This window comes from Rhopalosiphum maidis, chromosome 2 (assembly GCF_003676215.2).
Source record: "Rhopalosiphum maidis isolate BTI-1 chromosome 2, ASM367621v3, whole genome shotgun sequence".
In the NCBI taxonomy this organism is placed as follows: domain Eukaryota; kingdom Metazoa; phylum Arthropoda; class Insecta; order Hemiptera; family Aphididae; genus Rhopalosiphum; species Rhopalosiphum maidis.
The window spans coordinates 25881403-25893880 of record NC_040878.1 but is presented as its reverse complement, the minus strand read 5'-3'; the positions used below and the strand labels follow the sequence as shown (position 1 = coordinate 25893880).

Here is a 12478-nt window from a genome sequence, read left to right as displayed (position 1 = left end):
TTAAATCATTTAAATTTGATATAGCCACAACCAATCTGTAATATTTGGTATAATATGTGTGCCTATACTTATTATACCTAGTAAAGTCGACATAATCAATACCTATACATAAATTCTCACATTATAATTACTTGTCATATAATAAGTTCGAACGTTGTAAATGGGCACTTTTACTATTAGATGTAACATTATTTATTATTATTATTATTATTATTATTATTAACGTATATATTGAGTGTTAATTGAGCGTGGGACGATCCGGCTTGAAAAATAAAAATATGCCAGGTCAATAATTTTACTATAGGATTCACAGTATCACACAATAGACCGCCCATAGCAACGTTTTGACGGCTAGTCAATGAACCGATAATTAGAAATTAGTGATGACAAGGATACCTGCCGAGGACCGCAATCCCAAGTGACTAAGCAAACGCCCCGCAGCTTTTTTTCTATTGTCGTTCATAATATTTAATATTTGGCTTTAAATCGCTCATCACGATATCATTACATTTTTTTTTTTTTTTGCTCTTCGATTAGGTCGTTAATAAATAATAAGAGAATCTACCGCAGAAACTCTTGCAACATTGCTTTTTTGACTGCGTTGTTAGTGTTAAGTCCTAATAGGAACACAATTTCAACTGTTAACCAAGGTAAAATACACGATACAAGACTACGTCTCATCTATAACAAAACTTTAAAAAAACAATATATTACTTTTACCTTTGTTTCAAGTTTTTAAAAGTTTATAGTAAAAAACATCTTGAGTAAAATATTGTACACCATATTACCTTAATAGAATTATAGTTTATAGGTACTATAGTACATAGTAGTTATATTATTAGTTTTTATGGGTAATAATAAAATTACATAGATAATGTAAGTATAGCCAAAAATGTATCGATAAATAGTAATTTAAAATTATAATAGAAAATAGTAATACTGTTCAGTATTAGTTATAGCTACAAATAAAAAGTGTAACTATATTCAAAGAAATATATGTTATTAATTAGTAAGAAAACGAAATGCAATAAATAATCAATTAACTTTGATTACAATACATAGTATATTTAAAATAATACATATACAGGTGTAGACTGCAGAGGTTTATATATTGTTGTCACTTGTTATAGGGTTTCACAAAACTAATTAAAGTATATAAATTCAAAAAGTATTTAACGACTTTACCACAATATACTCGTTTGATATGCATATAAATAGCATATAAGTACAAACAACCGTATTTTCTAGCTGGCAGTGATCAAGAATATACGGAATACCGTAAACAGAATCCAACACAGATGCACGTAAACGACATCGGACAGTTTTGTATGTAAATTAATGTGTACAACCGGCAGGTACAGGTCATTTATTATTATCACCGCGTGTCTACGGAACGACTTTTTTTTAATGCCATTTCGTGAAACTAATGATGTTCACCGAGTTTTTAAACAATGACAAAGTATTTGTGCGTCAAATAATCGAAAGACGCTGGACCCGATCATATATATACAAACGAACGGGGGTGATTCCATTGGACTTGTCACATATAAACACATATTTCTCTGAACGTTACACCGATCGTTTGATATGTCCACCATCACTGGAAAGAATTTCGAATATGTTTTCATTGATATTACAACTAGGAAAAATCACAATATATATTCCTAACATATTATAATTTTATTATTATAGAGTCTATAATAATATATTGTGTAGGTACTACAGGGGACCCACCTATATACGGATACCCAATTTTATATATAAGCATGACGTGCTTGCGTGCATAATAAGGAATTTCAAAAACAATAATAATTTGCTTTTATTTCTCATTGATTGTACCTACGTTTGATCGAATATTAATTCAATGCGAGGAATACAATAAATATGATTATTAAATTATAATAATTGAATTTAATATACCTTAAAATATGTAAGTACATAATTTATAGGTAAATAAATTGTTCTATGATTTATATTTTGTATGCATTATATTGAGTGAATAAAATAAATAATTAATCAAGCAATATAATAAATATTTAAATTTATTAAGTATTTAATTATCTATTACGTCATGTAGTTGAAATATAATGGAGTATTTCCGTATAAATATAAAATTAAATAAAACCAAAGCATTTATACTTAACGAATACATAGTTTTAGTAAAATTTTGAAATAATAACTATTATTATTTATTATCATTAAAAATATATTTTCAGGAAAAAAAACTCGGAAATATTAAAATTAATTAATTTCTTTGATTTACTAAAAAATTTAAAAAATACCTATGTACACGCTGATTGCTGATAGATGAAATTTTTTTAAAATAAATCTTTAAATAATGCGAGAATGTAAGCCATCATCATATTATATATAGCATGGCGTTAAATTGATATATTACTAATATAATAAGATAAACATAAAGATTCGTATCAACCCCGAAAAAAAACGTTATGGTCGCATATGACTAGAAAAATCTTAGAAAAAGAAATATATAAATAATATTATTTAATATATATTGTAATATGTGCATGTTACTGTATAGCTAGACGTGTAAGTTTGTCGGTATGAGTTTCTTTGAGGTTGATATATGACACAAATAGGTAATTTTTATAGTCACAAACGAGCATGACTGGAGTTCACAATTAAAGAAAACGGAGAAAAACAACATAGCTCTACACCGATCATAATATTAAACGTTTAACATTTTACTTATAACTAACAAGTTTTTTTTTTTAATGTTGCACCGAAAAAACATGATGCGCACCGCCTTGACCAATAAAAACAGATATTTTTGTCAGATAAGTATACAGTTTCCCAGACCTTTGTTCCTCAGTTTATCCCGACGTCATTAGCAAAATGTTTAGTCATTATTTTATTATTTTATTAGGATAAAAACCACAGTTTAACATAGAACGACGATTACAAGCATTAAAATACCAAATCTTATAGGTATATACATGAACACTAAAATTACATTTTTATTTTCTTATGTAAGTAAATATATTATATTTATATTTATATATAAGCTCAATACTAATTTGCATAGAAATTGGTTATCATTATCTCATATTAATATGTGTAAGTAAGTATATACAATACATATAAACCTTCCTACATTTTAAAACACATGTATTCGGATTTCTGAATAAAATGGTTTGACACTTTGATAGACTCATATGTATATACCTATTTTAAAATTTTTAGTTGTATAACAATAAATTTACAAGAATGTTTTATTCTAACATTATATATAGTCATATTAGTATAGGAACTATCAATTTTATAACTTTTCTGACTTCTTATTTTCATTTACTCAACTAAATTACGAATTAAGTTAATAAACTTTATACTATTTATTTATGTAATGCATGGTATTTAATTGTTTATTTTCTTCTTATTATTAATTAATTACTACGTCTATTATTTATTTATTCACTTTATTCTTTACTTATATAATTAGTTAATGATGAATTTAGTATAATGTATTAAATGTATGTGTTAAATTTACATGAAAAAAATATATAGGATGCATTTCAGCATTTTTAAACACTTACCTACATTTATACATATTGACAAAATATTGTTTGTAACCACTAAAAAGATTAAATACCTTTATTTAATGAATTTTTTATTAAAATTTTAGTACAGTAATGGTGATATCGTAACCAATTATCTAACTTATAAATTATAACAGATACTTATACATCTTAACATTGTTAACTAGGTACCTATAAAAATTTATAATCAAATTAGAATTGCTTTTTCATTCAGTTTTTAAATATTAAATGGCAGAAGCTATAAATGTTATAAGCTCGCGTTAAATAATAAGAGTTATTCGAAGCTGAACTATCTATTAAAATATAATAATTATAGTCAGTTATGTAGGTGCGCATTACATTTAGAAAATTGTAAAACGCTTAAAAAACAGAAACGTTATCATATTATTATACGTCATAATATATTCTAATCGCCACTTTACATCATCATAATATTATTTTGCTTTAGCACGCCTTCCTAACTGATTTTAATCGACCGTTGTGGTATTTCGAAATTTGCATTTTCAAATGACTCAAGAGGGTTGCGATTCCGTACGCGCTACTGTTTCTGATCGTTAATAGAATGCAGAACAATGCGTGTGGTCGTTGGGATTCAATTATTGTCACCTCGAAAATACACGGCGTGTATGTGTAGCGTGTTCGCTGATAAAATCGAGATTTAATAAAAAAAAAAATAATAAGAATAAGAAATATATTAAATAATAATAATAATAAAAATAAAAGACAAAGGGAAAAGCAACATCACGATCCACGCAATGGCGCACAAAAATAAATATCTATCCAAGACTAGTCGCCAACAACACGGTGGTAATTAATTAATTAACAAATAGTGTCTAAAAACTTTGTGCCTATACCTACTATAGGCATTATGTTAATATTCCTTGTAGTGGTTTAACGTTTTGTTTTTTATTAATTATAAATGCCTGAGCGTGTACCTGTGTATTATTGTGTGGAAAAGAATCCAATAGGTATATATCCGGGGACCTACATGGGAGGTTCGTACAACGCGTTTACAATGTTAACAAATGCAGATAGTAATCGATTGGGAATCGTGAGAAAAAAAAAATAGTCAGATAAAGTGCCAGTTAAATGTTATTGATGCCCAGGCGGCCAGGCATACCGTATAGTATACGGCGTATATATTACGGCGATTGACGAATAAAGGGTATCGATGACAAATGTTTATTGTTATCATCTCCACACTAAATGAAATTAAGTATTGTTTGGATAGGTATATACACAAAATATATAATTTATATTTATTATGGCTTTAGAATATAATAAAATGCAAATGTATATAAAATAACTATTATACGTTTAATACTTATATATATATATATATATAAAAGGTGATACTGTACAATATATTATGTGAATACCGTTGTAGTACCTACTCATAATACTTACGAATGTATGTCAATATAAATAAACAACCACGTTGAAATGTTAAATTTTCATAAATTTGTTTAACTTGAAAAAAAATTTAAAATATAAGTAGGTACATTTTGGTTTTTTAAAATGATAAATGACCCATTATAGCACATGATTAAATTTACGTACTTACTAAAATTACTACTTTAGTCTTTAGTAACCTTACTTTATACAATACTTAACTAATTTAAAACGTACCGATCGTAAAATAATGTTCAAATAAATAAAAAAAACATGGTGCAGTAATTTTAAGGTATTTTCTTTGGTTTTTGTGGTATTTCAATTAATTTTATTCGTTTCTCTATTATAATTATTAAATATTAAGTATTAATGTTTTTATATTATCCAAATCTACTTTTAGTTATTTAGTTATAAAGAATAAATGTGTAATTGGCCGTTATATTAATACGTTAATATAATTATTTCAAAGATTATATTTCTAATTATACTTGGATATTATTTTCACTTAAAAAGTATGACCTTGGATAATACATGTTCAAAAAATATTTGCTCAATTTAAAAAAAATAATTAACTAAACTTTTGGAACAAATAATGTTAATAACCATTCACTTAATGATCGATAGATGTTGTATTACCTATTTCCCAAATAAGATTTTATATATATATATTACATGTAGTATGTACCTATTATAATGTATACATTTCTAGGCATAGCCATAGATATAGATATTATAGAAAAAATATTAAGTATTAATTACACTATTATATACATTTATATCACTATACACAATAAAAAACATATTGTACATACATTATACACTTGATACTTGAACCTCTATTCAACAATTTGTATGATTCTTTGAAAAAAATTCGTTAATATTACACTTTACTTAAAAAACTAATTTTTACTGTTCAAAATGTATACAAATATGTATGTATGTATGTATATATTTATACAATAATTTATGTATTATACATACGTATTAATGAACTAAAACTAAAATAAAAAAAAAACAACACAAAAACGATCATCGACGACTAGTTTGCGATATTTGATTTTATAGTAGGTTTTATATAAATCGTCTCTTATACATCAACATCAGACAATATCGACAGCAATGATCTAGGGTAATAACAATTAACGAGGTATGATAGCATACAATCTGTACTGTACTTTATAAAATATTTCGTTGTATAGAGAGTTTTGTTAAATAGAGGTTTGACCGTATGTGTTTAAATATTACATTAATTGGGTCATCTATAAGTTTAATATACAAAAGAAATAAGAAATATGAAGAACGTAATGTATATATTGTATAATAGTCAATACGCCAGTGGTTTTCAACCTGAGGGTCGCGAATGATAGGTTTGGGAGTCGCCAAAAATAATAGACGAAATGATTTTTCATATTATTTAATAATAAAATAAAGTTTTAATTTTTAATTTTGTTCTATATCAATAGCATAACATGCCGAGGAGCGAAATCTTATCGATAGCGGATCTAGATTATTAAATTGTTTGTAACTCGTATCGTATACGTAGATATATTTGAACAATTTCAGTCGAAAATATTTATAATATTCTGTCCTTACCTAGGTGTCATTTGGGTAGTATACATATATAAATCAAATTTTGATGAATAAAATAACGTTTTTTTTTTTTTTTGAAAGGGTTTGCATTAAAAAAAAAAATTAAAAATGGGGGGTCGCGAATTGGCGATAAAATATTTATATTTTAAAATGATTTAGAATTATGATATAACATAAAATCAAAATATAATATTATAATATATAAATTATTGTCAATTTTTAAATTACCTATATTCTATTAATTTTAGGGGAATCATAAACGCTTTTACAGCACGAGAGCCGAGAATATACAAATAAAACTAATGTCTATTAGTGTAAAATTTAATTTCGTATATCAAACATTTAAACAAATAAATTTAAAAATCTTAATATTTAGAGGAAAATGGAAAGTACCTTTATCATTCTTTTAAGGTAAATATTACTCAATAGTCTTATTAGGTGTTAATTACCACAGTTCAGTAATCAAAGTGTTCCAATTGACTTACATAATTTTATGTTTCTATTCATTATGATATACATATTAAATTATATTATAATATTATTATTGTGTAACTTTCCATATTTTTATTAGGTACACATTCTTCGTTCTAGCAACTCTATAAACATGATTTTAAAGTCTTGAATAACTTATTGAAGTCGTAATAATACTAATAATAGTAAACATAAACATAATTATATAATACCTTTAGCTTATACGTATAAATAAAAAAACTTTTATCAAATTATATTTTACATTTACCTATTTATACTCTGTAGCCTGTCGAGTCCGTCGGCTGTCCACTGTCCAGCGTCTACAATCTACATAATATAGGTACAAAATATTATAATTTTAGGCCAATCGGCAATCAGTATAGATTACTCAGTAGTCAACACTCAGCAGACAGTTATAGTAACCACTAATCGTAGAATCGGCGATTGCCGCCCAATCACTTAATCAGTCAGTTACTTAGCTAGTCAGCTCGGTTATGTTATTGAAATCGAGTAGGTTCACTCGTGTTTACATATTAATCATATTATATGCCATAATTATGGGTACCTAATATTGCCCGAGTCAGTGCCTCAGTGGTTCTCAAGTTCTCAACTATTTTTTTTCCGTAGACGCTCTTGAGTATTATTTAAAAAGCAAAAACCCAGGGGCTACAGTCTACACTAATAACTTCGATTGTATGTAATTATAAGTTGTAACAAAACATACTTTTATTCTTTAAAAACAAGTAGGTACTTAACTCAAAATCTTTTCATGGGTAGAGGTACCTATTGGTTTTATCGAAACTTAGTGGGGGGGGGGGGCTTTAATTGCATCGATGCGATGGGCGATACCATTAATTGCAAACCATTCCAGTATCAAAATTAAAATAGATTCAACTATTATAATAAATATTCATTTAGATAAATTATAAATGACATAATATGTGTAGTATGTAATATCAAATGATTTTTATATAGTTTAAATGGTAGTCGGTAGTTGTTGTTTTATGTTTTAATTTATACAATATAGGTATCTGTCATATATACAACTAATATATAAATAATTATATTTTAAAGTAATTAGGTACTTACTTTTGTACTTTTCTGTACATTTTAATTTCTTAATTTCTGATTTGCCTGCAGTGGTCTTCTGTTGTGTTATACGTTAAGTATACCCATTACACATTCAATTGTCTAAGACATCATGACCGGAGTCATCTATGACAACAACTTTACCACACACAAATGCTTATGGGACGAGTACTATTCAGAAAATCCACAGCGATATACATCTGTACTAGAGCGGTAAGTTTGTTATTCAGGAATAATTAAAATACTGAATTATACTTGAGCATACTAATTAATTTATACAGTTGTAATTCATTGGGATTGATCGATCGGTGCATTAAAATATCCTCACGCCAAGCCACTAAAGAAGAATTACTGTCTAAACATACGGCAGAACATATTGATTTATTAGAAAGTACAGAGCACTACAACGATGAAGAATTGGAAGAATTGTCTTCAAGATATGATTCAATATATTTACATCATGTATGTTGCTTAAAAAATTAAATGTATAAATATTAAATATTTAAAATACTATATACTTTGATGCAAATTATGTACTTAAATAGTAAATAGATAAATATAATCATAGGTATACATTAAATAATAATATAAGATTATAGTTTTTAAAATCTAAAATAACATTCAAAACACTACTAACTTATGCTTGCCTAGTATGGGTTGCAGCATTAAAAAAAAATTATTTATTTTCTTAAATTTCTTAAATTAAGTTCTCTAAGTATCTTTGTAATTTTTATTGAAAATGTATTGGGAGATATACTGGGAAAATAAATAAGTTATAACTTTATAAGTAAAAATAAAGTAGGTAATCTTCCTTTATTATAATTGAAAACAATTTTCAAATTTTTTTTTTTTATCAATTGTTCAAAGTGGAATTTGTTGTGAACATAATTTTATTTGTAAATAAATACATTTTTAAGATATATAAACAATAAACATCATAATTTAATTTAAAATGCCTATTCAAATTATAAAATAAATGTATATTATAATATACTATAAGTACCTATGTTGTTTTATGTGCTTATAGTCAACTTACAAACAATCCCTACTTGCAGCTGGTAGTTCAATTGAATTAGTCAAAGCAGTTGTAGATGGTCGTGTACAGAATGGAATGGCCTTTGTTCGGTATGTATTTATAATTTGTACAAAAGAAATTGTAACATGTATGTAATGTATTTGGATTTAATCACTGTTAGACCTCCTGGACACCATGCCATGAAGACTGAATACTGCGGTTATTGTTTTATTAATAATGTTGCAATAGCTACTCAATATTTATTGGATAAAACAGCTATCCAAAAAATTCTTATTGTTGACTGGGATATTCACCATGGTCAAGCTACTCAACAGATGTTTTATGAAGACCCAAGGTATCTATTTATTAACAGTTTAGTTAATTATTATTTATGATTATACTATGTAATAATAATTGTTCAATTAGAGTGCTATATTTTTCTATACATCGTTATGAACATGGAAAATTTTGGCCAAATTTAAGAGAAAGTGATTTTGATCATATAGGCAACGAGAGCGGTACAGGTTTCAATGTGAATGTTCCACTAAATGACATTGGAATGAAAAATGAAGATTATTTGGCTATAGTTCATTACTTATTAATTCCTTTAGCAACTGAGGTAATTAATAATAATAATAATAAAAACCTACCAATTATGATAACAAATACTAGTCATAATTATCAATTTGGCTAAATAATAATTTATTTAAAAGTTTTCTCCAGATCTCATAATAATTTCAAGTGGATATGATTCAGCCATTGGGGATCCTAAAGTACCTATTTAATTTATTTTTATTAATGTTATTATTTATTTAATATACAATTAATATATAAATGTTATACATTTATTACATATACTAATTAAATCTATTATTTTAGGGTGAAATGTTAGTTACTCCAGCATTTTATGCTCATATTACACAAAAACTGATGAGTCTTTGCTGTGGTAGAGTAGTCTCTATACTCGAGGTATGTGTAAGCTCAACATATTTTCTATAAAATTCAACTTCATCAGAAGACTTTTTTAGGGGGGTTACTACTTGAAGAGTTTGGCTGAAAGTGCAGCATTGACATTAAGGGCATTATTGGGAGATCCATGTCCAGTCATCGGGTCATTACAACAACCATGTAAAAGGTGAAATATACTAAATCTGATTTTAACAATTTTTATTTTTTACTATTAATAAGAATTCTTCAAAATTTAGATTAGAATAGTAATGAACCATGTTGTTAAGGGTAATACACACAATATTTTTCTACACTTTCATAAATTTAAAATTCTATTGTTTGTCATTAAAAACATTATTCAAATTAGATTTTATTTTTTTTTATATAAAATGCTGTTCAAAATATACTCAATTGTATAAAAACATTTTTTAAATTTCTTAAATCAACTAATAGTTTTAAATTAGTATATTTAGTTGAATGAATGACTTCAAACCATCTAAATAATGCATGTTATTATAGTGTCATGGAAACCATAAGTAATGTGATTTATGCTCATAGACATTATTGGGATTGCTTCAAGTATAATATTTTTTACAATGAAAATCTACCAGAAATTCATTACAATTTCTTTGATGAAAAGCCAGAAATATATCAAACAAGGAATATGTATCCAAAAATTGATACTTCAAGTTTTGATATAATTTTAAACAATATTATTACAGGTATACAATGTTATATATTTTGATCTAAAAATACTTTATTAATTTAACTGTTTAAAAAGAAACCAAACTATTCAATCCAAAAATTAAAGTTGGTTTAACATCCAATGTAGTTGAGCATTCAAACAATTTAAAAAATAGTGAAGTCTATCGATATTTAGAATTAAAACTTGGAAATTTACATATTTTAAAGGTAACTTTATGTTTTAAATTACTATTAATTAAAATAATTACTTTTTATAAATATATAAGACTAATTAAATGTATTTTAAGTAAGTAAATAACAACTAGAATACTGTAATAAATTCAAATGTCCTAATATTTAATATGTTTTTAACCAACAATTTTACAGTTATAGACTCAATTACTTTTTTCATATTTAATTGGTAAGTTGGTTATAACTACCAACTAATTAAATTCCCTTGACAGTACAGTGTTGGTTAGGTTGACAAAAATATTAATGTTGTCAAATTATCAATATAAATTATATTATTTTAAATCAATCATGAATAACATTTTAATTGTTTATAGGAACGTCAATTGACAATTGAAGAATTTAATATGGTTTATTCAACTGAGTACATCAAAGAAATAAAAAATAAACAGAAATGTATTGACAAAGAGCAGTGTAGTACTACCAGCATTAACAATAAATTCATTGAAGATGATTCAGACAATCCAGTATTTAATATATTTTCTTTTTCTATTGGACCACTATTGCAGGTTGTTAATAATTATAATTATTAAATCACATTTATTAAAAATCATATTTTATCATCTAAAATAATGTTAACAGATTATTGATTCAATATTTAACAATGAAATTAAATCTGGGATATTTGTATCGTTGTCAACTGCGAGCTTTAGGAAAAATGAAATCTCATGTACTTTAAATACTTCCATAATTGGTGCCAACTATGCCATAAAAAAATATTACTTGAAAAGGTTATGATAATAAATAAGTTATTAAAATACCATACCCAATTGTTTAGATATATAAATTTAATACTTATATTATAAAAGTATATAACAGTATAAATTTTTGTTACAGAATATTAATAATTGAACTGAATGAAAATGTTACAGAAATAATATCTACTAATCAAATATTAGTTATTTCAATGCATGATTTATTAAATAGCTCAACAATTTTAAATGGAAACAATCATATCAATATTTCATGGTCAAAAGTAGTAACCAATAAGTGGTTATAAATTTGATCAGATTTTATAATTTATCTACATATTTTTGTTGTTTAGAAAGTATTGAATGAAGCAGAATTTACTATAATGATGCAACATCTGATTTTACCAATTGCTTATGAGTATAACCCTGAATTGATAATCGTGTCTTCAAAGTTCTACTCTAATAACATAGACGGTAAAAATTATTAAATATTTATTTAATATTTATTAAAAAAATATGTGTTTTAAGGTATACAATTGACTCCTATCATGTACGGATATCTTATCCAATGGTTAAGTACTTTAGCTAATGGACGACTCATCTTATATGAACAAGATGCACATAATAATTCAGTATATAGAAAAAAATGTTTATTACAGTGTTCTAAATCTTTACTTGGTAAGCCGATATCAAAATTGCGTGTGACAAATTTATTAAACTTAGAATCCAAAAATATTCTACTTAACAATATAAAAACCCATAGAAATAACTGGAAATCCTTGGAACTTTAG

At 25.7% G+C, this 12478-nt stretch overlaps 1 protein-coding gene across 5 annotated transcripts; it reads left to right on the top strand.

The window, feature by feature from the left end:
- Positions 1–7638: 7638 nt before the first annotated feature.
- LOC113552017 (histone deacetylase 6-like) lies at positions 7639–12478 on the top strand. Of its 5 annotated transcripts, none has more exons than XM_026954663.1 (16): positions 7639–7753; positions 8151–8312; positions 8381–8561; positions 9127–9224; positions 9296–9469; positions 9541–9733; positions 9828–9887; positions 9994–10083; positions 10143–10249; positions 10582–10784; positions 10844–10974; positions 11313–11504; positions 11578–11726; positions 11833–11971; positions 12041–12161; positions 12216–12478. In XM_026954663.1, exons 2-16 carry the CDS (start codon positions 8212–8214, stop codon positions 12476–12478), a joined length of 2202 nt encoding a protein of 733 aa, XP_026810464.1. In that variant the 5' UTR covers positions 7639–7753; positions 8151–8211. The 5 variants fall into 5 exon arrangements, with proteins under 5 accessions (XP_026810464.1, XP_026810469.1, XP_026810466.1 ...); XM_026954668.1 differs by having other exon boundaries at positions 7683–7703; XM_026954665.1 differs by lacking the exon at positions 7639–7753 and adding an exon at positions 7995–8037.